The sequence below is a fragment of the Oncorhynchus tshawytscha genome, linkage group LG08 (genome assembly GCF_018296145.1).
Source record: "Oncorhynchus tshawytscha isolate Ot180627B linkage group LG08, Otsh_v2.0, whole genome shotgun sequence".
Lineage (NCBI taxonomy): Eukaryota > Metazoa > Chordata > Actinopteri > Salmoniformes > Salmonidae > Oncorhynchus > Oncorhynchus tshawytscha.
The window spans coordinates 17,227,213-17,241,468 of NC_056436.1; the positions used below are offsets into that span (position 1 = coordinate 17,227,213).

General features: G+C 43.7%; 1 protein-coding gene across 2 annotated transcripts in view; it reads right to left on the reverse strand.

The window, feature by feature from the left end:
- The window catches only part of LOC112255780 (coiled-coil domain-containing protein 85C-A), a 91,293-nt gene that overhangs the window by 24,013 nt on the left and 53,024 nt on the right, over positions 1-14,256 (reverse strand). Inside the window, exon 3 of one of the 2 annotated variants that reach the window (XM_042325291.1) lies at positions 9,790-9,882. The exons of the other annotated variant lie outside the window; for it this stretch is intronic. Within the exon in view, the coding sequence (XP_042181225.1) occupies positions 9,790-9,882 (93 nt within the window). The remainder of the gene's footprint in view (positions 1-9,789; positions 9,883-14,256) is intronic. 2 annotated transcript variants of the gene reach the window in all.

Here is a 14,256-nt window from a genome sequence, read left to right on the forward strand (position 1 = left end):
AAACACAAACACACCCTACAGAGCCATCCCCTACAGAAAGATGAACCTGGAGAAGAGTCCCTTAAGCAAGCTGGTCCTGGGTCTCTGTTCACAAACACAAACACACCCTACAGAGCCATCCCCTACAGAAAGATGAACCTGGAGAAGAGTCCCTTAAGCAAGCTGGTCCTGGGACTCTGTTCACAAACACAAATAGACCCCACAGAGCCCAAGGACGGCAATAGAATTAGATCCAAACATCATGAGAAAATAAAAAGATAATTACTTGACACATTAGAAATAATTAACAAATAAACTGAGCAAACTAGAATGCTCTTTGGCTCTGAACAGAAAGTACACAGTTGCAGAATACCTGACCACTGTGACTGACCCAAACTTAAGGAACACTTTGACTATGTACAGAGTCAGTGAGCATAGCCTTGCTATTGAGAAAGACCGCTGTATGTAGATCTGGCTCGCAAGAGAAGACAGGCTATGTTCACAATGCCCACAAAATGAGGTGGAAACTGAGCTGTACTTACTAACCTCATGCCAAATGTATGACCATATTAGAGACACATATTTCACTCAGATTTATTTTCCCTTTTGTACTTTAACTATTTTCACATCATTACAACATTGTATGTAGACATAATATGGCATTTGAAATGTCTTTATTCTTTTGGAGTGTAATGTTTACTGTTAATTTTTTATTGTTTATTTCACTTTGGTTTATTATCTATTTTACTTGATTTGGCAATTTAAACATGTTTCCCATGCCAATAAACCCCTTAAATTGGAGAGAGAGAGAGAGAGAGAGAGAGAGAGAGAGAGAGAGAGAGAGAGAGAGAGAGAGAGAGAGAGAGAGAGAGAGAGAGAGAGAGAGAGAGAGAGAGAGAGAGAGAGAGAGAGCTGGGATGCATTATTCAAAGCGTCACCTTCTGTGTTTGAAGTTCAAAGCCATGCTAATCAGGACAGGAGTCTAAAGTCGGTCTGTATTTCATTCCAAAACACACACACACTTTTTGCACACGCCACACTCTTATTATTTTTTACCTGAGTGGTTACCATGATGACTCCAAAGTTTTTTTTATCACGACCAATCAGAGTTCTGATTAGCTAAAGAAGAGTACTCTTCTCTCCTAGCTCTGCTCTCTCTCCTCTTTCTGCTCTCTCTCCTCCCTCTGTCTCTGCTCTCTCTCCTCCCTCTGTCTCTGCTCTCTCTCCTCCCTCTGTCTCTGCTCTCTCTCCTCCCTCTGTCTCTGCTCTCTGTTTCCTCTCCTCTCCTCTGTCTCTGCTCTCTCTCCTCCCTCTGTCTCTGCTCTCTGTTTCCTCTCCTCTCTCTGTCTCTGCTCTCTCTCCTCCCTCTGTCTCTGCTCTCTGTTTCCTCTCCTCTCCTCTGTCTCTGCTCTCTCTCCTCCCTCTGTCTCTGCTCTCTGTTTCCTCTCCTCTCTCTGTCTCTGCTCTCTCTCCTCCCTCTGTCTCTGCTCTCTGTTTCCTCTCCTCCCTCTGTCTCTGCTCTCTCTCCTCCCTCTGTCTCTGCTCTCTGTTTCCTCTCCTCTCCTCTGTCTCTGCTCTCTCTCCTCCCTCTGTCTCTGCTCTCTGTTTCTTCTCCTCTCTCTCTCTGCTCTCTCCTCTCCTCGCCTCTTTCCTCGCCTCTCCTCTGTCTCTGCTCTCTGTTTCCTCTCCTCCCTCTGTCTCTGCTCTCTCTCCTCCCTCTGTCTCTGCTCTCTCTCCTCCCTCTGTCTCTGCTCTCTCTCCTCCCTCTGTCTATGCTCTCTGTTTCCTCTCCTCCCTCTGTCTCTGCTCTCTCTCCTCCCTCTGTCTCTGCTCTCTGTTTCCTCTCCTCTCCTCTGTCTCTGCTCTCTCTCCTCCCTCTGTCTCTGCTCTCTGTTTCTTCTCCTCTCTCTCTCTGCTCTCTCCTCTCTCGCCTCTTTCCTCGCCTCTCCTCTGTCTCTGCTCTCTCTCCTCCCTCTGTCTCTGCTCTCTCTCCTCCCTCTGTCTCTGCTCTCTGTTTCCTCTCCTCCCTCTGTCTCTGCTCTCTCTCCTCCCTCTGTCTCTGCTCTCTCTCCTCCCTCTGTCTCTGCTCTCTCTCCTCCCTCTGTCTCTGCTCTCTCTCCTCCCTCTGTCTCTGTTTCCTCTCTCTCTCTGTCTCTGCTCTCTCTCCTCCCTCTGTCTCTGCTCTCTGTTTCCTCTCCTCCCTCTATCTCTGCTCTCTCTCCTCCCTCTGTCTCTGCTCTCTGTTTCTTCTCCTCTCTCTCTCTGCTCTCTCCTCTCCTCGCCTCTTTCCTCGCCTCTCCTCTGTCTCTGCTCTCTGTTTCCTCTCCTCCCTCTGTCTCTGCTCTCTCTCCTCCCTCTGTCTCTGCTCTCTCTCCTCCCTCTGTCTCTGCTCTCTCTCCTCCCTCTGTCTCTGCTCTCTGTTTCCTCTCCTCCCTCTGTCTCTGCTCTCTCCTCCCTCTGTCTCTGCTCTCTCCTCCCTCTGTCTCTGCTTTCTCTCCTCCCTCTGTCTCTGCTCTCTGTTTCCTCTCCTCTCCTCTGTCTCTGCTTTCTCTCCTCCCTCTGTCTCTGCTCTCTGTTTCTTCTCCTCTCTCTCTCTGCTCTCTCCTCTCCTCGCCTCTTTCCTCGCCTCTCCTCTGTCTCTGCTCCCTCTCCTCTCATCACCTCTCCTCTCCTCGCCTCTTTCCTCGCCTCTCCTCTGTCTCTGCTCTCCTTCAGTCTCTCTTCCTTACATCCTCACTTCTCTCCTCTCCTTTCACAGCCTCCTATGTTCTCTCCCTTCTCTTCCTTCCCCCTCTTCTCCTCTTCCTCTTGTCCTCTCTCTCCCCTCTCTGCATTACTGCTGGAGGAAGAGGAGGAGTGTGTGGGGGGTTAGAGAGGAAAGGATGATGGAGGAAGAGGATAAGAAGGAAGAAGAGGGATTAAGAATGAGGACAATGACGCCCCCAAGGTGAGAGCTGGAGAGGGGGATGAAAGAGGAGAGAGCAGAGGGTGTCTTTGCCCTTCTGTAAGGAGGGACGCTAATTTAATTAGTGGTCTTTAAGGGACAACCTCTGGTTAAACATGGAGGCAACAGAGAGACAGGTGAAATCTCTGGGCTATAAAGGAGAGAGACAGAGAGACAGACATATAGAGAGAAATAAAGAGAGAGAGAGATAGAAAGAGAGAGGGGGAAGACAGAGTTAATTTATTTTCTCTTTTGTACTTTAACTATGTGCACATTGTTACAACACCCTATATAGACATAATATGACATTTGAAATGTCTTAATTTGTTTGGAACTTTTGTGAGCGTAATGTTTACTTACTGGTCATGTTTTATTGTTAATGGTAATGAATGTTGTGGCTGTTGAACATGTTGAGGAGACTAAATTACTTGGCGTTACCTTAGATTGTAAACTGGCATGGTCAAAACATATAGATTCAATGGTTGCAAAGATGGGGAGAGGTCTAGCCGTAATAAAGAGATGCTCTGATTTTTTTACACCACGCTCCAAAAAGCAAGTTCTGTAGGCTCTAGTTTTGTCTAATTTTGATTATTGTCCAGTCATGTGGCCCAGTGCTGTAAGGAAAGACCTAGTTAAGCTGCAGCTGGCCCAGAACAGAGCGGCACGTTTTGCTCTTAATTGTAATCAGAGGGCTAATATTAATACTATGCCAGTCTCTATTGGCTAAGTGTTGAGGAGAGACTGATTGCATCACTTCTTCTTTTTATAAGAAACATTGTGTTGAAAATCCCAAAATGTTTGCATAGTCAACTTACACACAGCTCTGACACACACACTTATCCCACCAGACATGCCACCAGGAGTCTTTTCACAATCCCCAAATCCAGAACAAATTCAAGAAAACGTACAGTATTATATAGAGACCTTATTGCATGGAACTTCCTTCCATCTCATATTGCTCAAATAAACAGCAAACCTGGTTTCAAAAAACAGATAAAACAACATCTTGCAGCACAACGCCTCTCCCCTATTTGACCTAGATAGTTTGTGTGTATGCATTGTTATGTAGGCTACGTGTGTCTTTTAAAAATGTATGTTGTTCTGTCTGTGAGCTGTTCTTGTTTATTGATGTTCTGTATTATGTCATTCTGTATTATGTTTCATGTGTTGTGTGGACCCCAGGAAGAGTAGCTGCTGCTTTTGCAACAGCTAATAGGGATCCTAATAAAATACCAAATGCCTGTGTTTTCTGTCTGTCTGTGCCAGTTCACCTTGTTTGTCAAGCTTACCAGCATTCGTCCTGTCAGCTCCAGTCTTTTCCCAGCCTCTTTTTTCTCATCATCCTGGTTTTTGACCCTTGCCTGTCCTGACCCTGTACCCGTCCGCCTGACTACTCTGCCCATCTCTGAACCTGCCTGCCGTCCTGTACCTTTGCTCCACCTCTGGATTATTGAAGTCTGCCTGTCCTTGACCCTGAGCCTGCCTGCCGTCCTGTACCTTTGCTCCTACTCTGGATTATCGACCCCTGCCTGCCTTGACCTGTCGTTTGCATGGCCCTGTGGTTACAATAATCATTGTTACTTCACACAGTCTGCACTTGGGTCTTACTTTGATTCATGATAGAATCAAAGCTAGATAAACAGAATGAGGGTGGAAGTTAGGGTTAACATGATGTATTGCTGTCGTAAGGTCTACTTTATTACTCTGGGTTATTGGGTAAAGTCTGAGCTGTGTTTACATTAAAGACATGAGGTTATTGTCTCTTAACACTCAGGGTGGAATGTGGAAGAGGCAGAGCAGAGGCAGGGCTGGAGTAAAAGTGCATATACTGGAGACTGACATTCAATATTGCAAGATGGCGCCAACAGAGATGATCGCCTCGCTTCAAGTCCTTAGGAAACAATGCAGTAATTTGTAATTTTTTTGTTGTTACATTGTCAGCCCAGAAAATCTTAAGTGTATTACAAACAGCCGGGAAGAACTATTGGAAATAAGAGCGACGTCAACTTACCAACATCACGACCAGGAATACAACTTTCCCGAAGTGAATCCTTTGTTCGGACCTCCATGCTGGACATTGGATCTAATCCCAGAGAACGACCCAAAACAACGTTGTTGCCGCAGGAGAGGAAGGCCGGAGGGGCCTCCTGGTCAGACTTAGAAGGTGAGCACACCATCCACCGCTTCTGAGCATATTACTCGTCAATGTCCAGTCTCTAGACAACAAGGTGGACGAAATTAGGGCACGAGTTGCCTTCCAGAGAGACATCAGAGATTGTATCATTCTCTGTTTCATGGAAACATGGCTCACTCAGGATATGTTGTCAGAGTTGGTACAGCCACTGGGTTTCTTCATGTGTCGCGCCAACAGAAACAAACATCTCTCTGGTAAGAAGAATGGCGGGGGTGTATGCCTCATGATAAACGACTCATGGTGTAATCATAACAACATACAGGAACTCAAGTCCTTTTGTTCACCTGACCTAGAATTCCTTACAATCAAATGCCGACCGCATGATATAGCAAAATAATTATTTTAAATTATAGTATACCCCCCAAGCAGATACCTCGACGGCCCTGAAAGGACTTCACTGGACTCTATGTAAACTGGAAACCATATATCCTGAGGCTGCATTTATTGTAGCTGGGGATTTTAACAAATCTCATTTGAGAACAAGGCTACCTAAATTCTACCAGCACATTGATTGTGCTGGACCACTGCTACTCTAACTTCCGTGATGAATACAAGGCCCTCCCCCACCCTCCCTTCGGCAAATCTGACCATGACTCCATCTTGTTACTCCCCTCATATAGGCAGAAACTAAAACAGGAAGAGACCGTGTTTAGGTATATCCGACGCAGGTCTGACCAATCGGATTCCACACTTCAAGATTGCTTCAATCACGTGGATTGGGATATGTTCCAGGTAGCCTCAGACAATTACATCGACGTATAGCCTGACTCTGTGAGTGAGTTTATTAGGAAGTGCATTGGAGATGTTGTACCCACTGTGACTATTAAAACCTTCCCTAACCAGAAACAGTGGATTGACGGCAGCATTCGCACAAAACTGAAAGTGTGAACCACCGCATTTAATCATAGCAAGGTGACTGGAAACATGACCGAATAAAAACAGTGTAGTATTCCCTCCAAATAAGCAAAGTGTCAGTACAGAGACAAAGTTGAGTCATAATTCAACGGCACAAACACGAGACATATGTGGCAGGGTCTACAGAAAATCACGGATTACAAAAAGAAAACCAGCCCTGTAGCGGACATCAATGTCTTGCTCCCAGACAAATGAAACAACTTCTTTGCTCGCTTTGAGGACAATACAGTGCCACCGACACGGCACACTACCAAAGACTGTGTATTCTCCTTCTCCATGGCCGATGTGAGTAAAATATTTTAACGTGTTAACCCTCGCAACGCTGCCGGCCCAGACAGCATCCCTAGCTGAACATAGTGCCTCTTCAACCTCATGGGGCTGAAGAAATTTGGCTTGTCACCAAAAACCCTCACAAACATTTACAGATGCACAATTGAGAGCATCCTGTCGGGCTGTATCACTGCCTGGTAAGGCAACTGCACTGTCCTCAACCGCAAGGCTCTCCAGAGGATAGTGCTGTCTGCACAACACATCACCAGGGGCAAACTACCTGCCCTCCAGGACACCTACAGCACCCGATGTCACAGGAAGGCCAAAAAAATCATCAAGGACAACAACCACCCAAGCCACTGCCTATTCACCCTGCTATCATCCAGAAGGCGAGGTCAGTACAAGTGCATTAAAGCTGGGACCGAGAGACTGAAAAACAGCTCTATCTCAAGGCCATCAGACTGTTAAACAGCCACCACTAACATTGAGTGGCTGCTGCCAACATACTGACTCAAATCTCTAGCCACTTTAATAATAAAAAATTGGATGTAATAAATGTATCACTAGTCACTTTAAACAATGTAACTTTATATAATGTTTACATATCCTACATTACTCATCTCATACAGTTGAAGTAAGAAGTTTACATACACTTAGGTTGGAGTCATTAAAACTCATTTTTCATCCACTCCACAAATTTCTTGTTAAAACTTCTTGACGCTACCCATCCCTGTAGTGGGATCATTTTCGTCAGCAACCGCTGAATAGCATAGCGCAACAGTCAAATAATATTACTAACAAATATTCATATTCATGAAATCACAAGTGCAATATTGCGAAACACAGCTTAGCCTTTTGTTAATCACCCTGTTGTCTCAGATTTTGAAATTATGCTTTACAGGGAAAGCAATCCAAGCTTTTGTGTAAATTTATCGATAGCCTAGCATAGCATTATGTACACTTAGCATCAGGAAGCTTGGTCACGAAAATCAGAAAAGCAATCAAATTAACCGTTTACCTTTGATGATCTTCGGATGTTTTCACTCACGAGACTCCCAGTTACACAGCAAATGTTCTTTTTGTTCCATAAAGATGATTTTTTTACCCAAAATATCGACGTTTGTTTGTCGCGTTATGTTCAGAAATCCACAGGAAAGAGCGGTCTCCACAACGCAGACATATATTCCAAATAATATCTATAATGTCCACAGAAACATGTCAAATGTTTTTTATAATCAATCTTCAGGTGGTTTTTTAAATATATATTCAATAATATATCAACCGAGTGTGTAGCTTTTTCCATAACAGCGGGAGGAACAATTTACGCAATTGCGCACAAACTCACTCTGAGAGCCCCCACCTCTCCACTTACGCATTGTGATCCTTCACACTCATTTTTCAAAATAAAAGCCTGAAACTATGTTTAAAGACTGTTGACACCTTAGGGAAGCCACAGAAAAAGGAATCTGGTTGATATCCCTTTAAATGGAAGCTAGACATGCATAGGAACAGAAGGGTTTCAAAATAAGAGGCACTTCCTGGTTGGATTTTCCACAGGGTTTCGCCTGCAATTTCAGTTCTGTTATACTCACAGACAATATTTTGACAGTTTTGGAAACTTTTGAGTGTTTTCTATCCTAATCTGTCAATTATATGCATATTCTAGCATCTGGACCTGAGAAATAGACCGTTGACTTTGGGCACATTTACTTTGGGAACTTGCCCCCTAGCTTCAAGAGGTTTTAACAAACTATAGATTTGGCAAGTTGGTTAGGACTTTGGCATGACACAAGTCATTTTTCCAACAATTGTTTACAAACAGATTATTTCACTTAGAATTCAGCGTATCACAATTCCAGTGGGTCAGAAGTTTACATACACTAAGTTGACTGTGCCTTTAAACAGCTTGGAAAATTCCAGAAAAGTATGTCATGGCTTTAGAAGCTTCTGATAGGCTAATTGACATAATTTGAGTCAATTGGAGGTGTACCTGTGGATGTATTTCAAGGCCTACCTTCAAACTCAGTGCCTCTTTGCTTGATACCATGGGAAAATCAAAATAAATCAGCCAAAACATCAGAAAGTCTGGTTCATCCTTGGGAGCAATTTCCAAACACCTGAAGGTACCGTGTTTAGCTGTACAAACATTAGTACGCAATTATAAACACCATTGGACCAAGCAGCCGTCATACCGCTCAGAAAGGAGACACATTCTGTCTCCTAGAGATGAACATACTTTGGTGCAAATCAATCCCAGTACAACAGCAAAGTACGTTGTGAAGATGCCGGAGGAAACGGGTACAAAACAATCTATATCCATAGTAAAACGAGTCCTATATGATCATAACCTGAAAGACTGCTCAACAAGGAAGAAGCCACTGCTCCAAAACCACCATAAAAAAGCCAGACTATGGTTTGCAACCGCACATGGGGACAAAGATTGTACTTTTTGAAGAAATGTCTTCTGGTCTGATGAAACAAAAATAGAACTGTTTGGCCATAATGACCATCGTTATGTTTGGAGGAAAAAGGGGGAGGCTTGCAAGCCGAAGAACACCATCCCAACCATGAAGCACGGGGGTGGCAGCATCATGTTGTGGAGGTGCTTTGCTGCAGGAAGGACTGGTGCACTTCACAAAATAGATGGCATCATGAGGGAAGGAAAATGATGTGGATATATTGAAGCAACATCTCAAGACATAAGCACGGCCATCACGCATCCATATATTTATATGTACATATTCTTATTTCATCCCCTTACATTGTGTGTACAAGGTAGTCATTGTGAATTTGTTAGATTACTTGTTAGATATTACTGCACTGTTGGAACTAGAAGCACAAGCATTTCGCCCATCTCGCATTAACATCTACTAACCATGTATATGTGACCAATAACATTTGATTTGATATTGGAAATTGGGATCGTACACCTTTAAATGTAGAGGAGCTGGAGAAGGTTTGAAAGTGTTTGAAAGTCCAGTTCAAAGCAAGTCTGTGAAGTGATACTGAAGTCAGTGAGGGAAACTCTTAAAGCACTTCAAAGGAGTTAAGGCCGCAATAAGAGGAAGAAAGTACCGATGTAGGGATAGAAATCTGTGGACTGGTTTCAACCTTGTGTGAGTCTTTGAGACTCAGGAAATGCTTTCCAAATGTCTGAGCTTCCAGAACTCTCTTTCTCTCTCCCTCTGAATGTGTGTTTTTTCCCTGTTGGCTTTGATCTTTCCTGACAGATCATGACCCCTGACCTTGACCCTTATCAGCCGGAGAGAACATAAAACAACAATGCTGCTGCCACAAAGACCTCTGCTTTGGTGACCACTGCTATGGTGACCGTTACCGCTGTGACCTGTAATTGTTGTTCAATTAAAATATACTGCAAATCGGCTCAAAACAGATACGGTTTTCTGGTAGCTAGGATTTATCCACAGAGCCAAACAGAGAGGTCAGGGCTGGGAGAGGGAGTGGTTTGGCGCCATACTGTACGTACATTCTGCAGTGGGTCTTGCTGGTACTGTGAGAGCTGAGACTCAGAGTGGTAGAAGCCCTTCCTCAGATTCTTCAGATCACCACTTTTAGACTGCTGAGAGAGAGGGGGGGAGAGAGAGCAGCAAGAGGAAGAGAGAGCGAGAGAGAGGGGGGAGAGAGAGCAGCAAGAGGAAGAGAGAGCGAGAGAGAGGGGGAGAGAGAGCAGCAAGAGGAAGAGAGAGCGAGAGAGAGGGGGAGAGAGAGCAGCAAGAGGAAGAGAGAGCGAGAGAGAGGGGGAGAGAGAGCAGCAAGAGGAAGAGAGAGCGAGAGAGAGGGGGAGAGAGAGCAGCAAGAGGAAGAGAGAGCGAGAGAGAGGGGGAGAGAGAGCAGCAAGAGGAAGAGAGAGCGAGAGAGAGAGGGGGAGAGAGAGCAGCAAGAGGAAGAGAGAGCGAGAGAGAGAGAGAGGGGGGAGAGAGAGCAGCAAGAGGAAGAGAGAGCGAGAGAGAGGGGGGGAGAGAGAGCAGCAAGAGGAAGAGAGAGCAGCAAGAGGAGAGAGAGAGAGGGGGAGAGAGAGCAGCAAGAGGAAGAGAGAGCGAGAGAGAGGGGGAGAGAGAGCAGCAAGAGGAAGAGAGAGCGAGAGAGAGGGGGAGAGAGAGCAGCAAGAGGAAGAGAGAGCGAGAGAGAGAGGGGGAGAGAGAGCAGCAAGAGGAAGAGAGAGCGAGAGAGAGGGGGAGAGAGAGCAGCAAGAGGAAGAGAGAGCGAGAGAGAGAGGGGGAGAGAGAGCAGCAAGAGGAAGAGAGAGCGAGAGAGAGGGGGAGAGAGAGCAGCAAGAGGAAGAGAGAGCGAGAGAGAGAGGGGGGAGAGAGAGCAGCAAGAGGAAGAAAGAAAACACATTTAGAGGAGTAGACCGTGCACACAGAAGTCCAAGAGGAGAAAATGTGCTGCTGATATCTGTACAAGAGAGAGGAGCTCAGCACAGAAGTTGAGAGGTTTGATGCTGAGGATTGTCAATAGGCCATTTTAGAACACCTTGCAAGACAGCAGATGTCAGTTCAGTTCATTTATACCCAATCTATCGTATAATTGAAAATGGCCAGCATGTGTTTTGTATCCTCATGCCTGGGGTAAAATAAATGGCATCCCTCTGCCTCAGGACACTGGACTGAGTGGAGCTCAGAACCTGCAGCTCTGCATGTAAAGTAGTCTAGAACTTTGACCAAAGACACAAGGAAGATCTCATCAAACAACCATTGGAACATCTGATGTATCTAGTCTTCCAGAAGAAAGAAAGCTACTACTACAACTACTAAGGACATGGTGATCTCTAGTGGACAACCAGAGACTTACACAACCAGAGACTTTCTGTTGAACTATTCGTCGCAGATGGAATGGACAATTTCAACAGAGAGAGATGACAAAGACATACAAGCGTAAATATGTACATTGCATTTCTAAATCCGAATGAGCGGTTGTTGGGGATGCTAAATATCCATATTAACAATGAGCGTATTATTCAACTGTATGTACGATAAAATTCCTTTCTCTCCTTCTCCCGCTCTTTGTTCCCCACCTTTTCATTGTGTAACCAGACATCATATCGGGTTAGTCCACTAGGGACTTTTCATTGCATTATGTTAGTAATCAATTCAACCTTTACTGTGTGTGTTTACATATTTCTGTGTGATTATTTCATTAGTTAGTAAATAAATAATTAAGCCAATTTGTGCAAACTGAGTCATCATGTAGACTAGGGTTCGTGTAGATTAATAGAATATTACGACGTTCAGAATGAGACTGATATGAGGTAAACATACATGAATAAGTGACTGTTATCTATAGATATGAATATATCTTATAAGAGTATAATTCGGGAGATAGTAACTTGTTAAATACGTTTTCCCGTGTGCCCCAAGTTACTGAGTTAATGGTAACATTATTAATTTAATCACGTAATCAATTAAACATAGTTCATTGATTTGATAAGTTAACAGTCATCACATTAATGATAATAAGTCACAACAAAATGTTATATTATGGCTATGTATAGTGTTTTAAAGTGTCACGTTCTGACCTTAGTTCCTTTTTTATGTCTTTATTTTAGTTGGTCAGGGCGTGAGTTGGGCTGGGCATTCTATGTTGTTTTTCTATGTTTTGTTCTGTTGTTATATTTCTATGTGTTTGGCATAGTATGGTTCTCAATCAGAGGCAGGTGTCAGTCGTTGTCTCTGATTGGGAGCCATATTTAGGTAGCCTGTTTTCTATTGTGTTTTGTGGGTGGTTGTATCCTGTGTTAGTGTTTTCACCATACGGGACTGTTACGGTTATTTGTTTGTACTTTTGTTATTTTGTTCAGTTGATTTATTAAATATATCATTATGGACAATTAGCACGCTGCACATTGGTCTGATCCTTGCGACTCCTCCTCTGAAGAAGAGGAATTGCATTACATAAAGTACAAAAGGGAAAATAAATAAACATAAATATGGGTTGTATTTACAATGGTGTTTGTTCTTCACTGGTTGCCCTTTTCTTGTGGCAACAGGTCACAAATCTTGCTGTGATGGCACACTGTGGTATTTCACCTAATTTTGAATTATTGGTTGGTGAGCGGACCCCACACCTCACATCTATAACTGGTTCAAGTATTTTTAGCCAGATCCTAATTGGGATGTCGAATTTTATGCTCCTTTTGACGGCGTAGAAGGCCCTTCCTGACTTGTCTCTCAGATCGTTCAAAGCTCTGTGGAAGTTACCTGTGGCGCTGATGTTTAGGCCGAGGTAGGTATAGTTTTTTGTGTGCTCTAGGGCAACGTTGTCTAGATGGAATTTGTATTTGTGGTCTTAGCAACTGGACCTTTTTTGGAACACCATTATTTTTGTCCTAATGAGATTCACTTATGGCCTAGGTCTGACAGAATCTGTGCAGAAGATCTAGGTGCTGCTGTAGGCTCTCCTTGGTTGGGGACAGAAGCACCAGATCATCAGCAAACAGTAGCCAGTTGACTTCAGATTCTAGTCAGGTGAGGATGGGTGCTGCAGTCTGTTCTAGTGCCCTCGCCAATTTGTTGAAATATATGTTGTTCAGGGAGGGTGTCTGTCGCTCTCTGTTCTCATTGGTGTTATGGGTTAGGTTCAGTGGGATGACAGTACTATCTCCATAGACGGGTTGGTTGTTTAGCAACAAATCTCCGTAGTGAAGTCTCTTACGACAGCAGTATGTGTATTATGTAATCACAGAGCTGTATGTATGGAGAAATGTCTACATCAATAGGACACTCATATCTGTGACCCAAATGACACCCTATTCCCTATTCCCTTTAGAGTCCAACACCTCGGACCAGATCACTTTTGAAACTCATCACAGCCATTCAGGGAATTACAAAAACAGAGTTTTCATCCCAAAAGTCTGTTTAAATGGATAAATAATTTTACAGTGCAGCTGTAAATTCTGTGATTCTTAAAATACAGAGCCTGAAATTATCATTTTGTTTCATTGTTTGCTGGCTCAGCTCCCAGTCTTATTGACCGCCCAATATTGCTAACTAGTGATGCACAGATATGACATTTTTGCCCATCAGATTTAACATTTTTGCAGCCTTTTAAGCATTCTAGTACAGTTAAATAGTTAACACACACACATGGACGCAGTGGACTTAGGCACTGCATCTCAGTGCAAGAGGTGTCACTACAGTCCCTGGTTTGAATCCAGGCTGTATCACATCCAGCCGTAACTGGGAGTCCCATAGGGCGGCGCACAATTGGCCCAGCGTCGTCCGGGTCTTCACTGTAAATAAGAATTTGTTCTTAACTGACTTGCCTAGTTAAATAAAGGTTACACACACACACACCACACTGACCAAAAAGTTAATTTGTTGCATTTACGTATGTCCCCATTACCAGTAAAACATCATCAAAACCTATTTCTTTCACTTACTTGCTGTGCTGTTTCATTGTTCATTTGTTTAGAAGTTTCTTTCTCAACCAGGATTTCTGCGAAACACCGTTTGGGTCTTTGCGTGTCAAAAAAGATACATGTCAAATAACAGTATTTGACGTGTCAAATAATCTTGTTGACCAATCAGGACCTGAATATGACTGCACGTCACATAATAATTTAACGTGTTCATACATTTTTTACGTAATTATTACACATTGATTACACTATCACTCATTTCATATGTCACAACGATTCAGCGATATGTATTCTATGATGCTGGTAAAGTTGTCTCGTGCACCTACAGTGCTGGTCATTAACAAAAAGCTAGCTAGCTCATGGATGCAAACAATGTTCTTCCCCAAAAACATAGCAAAACAACATAATCTAGGTGTCATCATCTAAAATAACCCTAATTTATACGACAGTTCTTATTTGATTAATGGTGGTCGGACCCATCTATGTGAAGCTAGCCACAAGAAGGACTAGCCACAAGAGTGGACTTTGCGGTTAGCCTTCAAAATAAAAGTTTGGCATTCTACTATTTGTATTAAT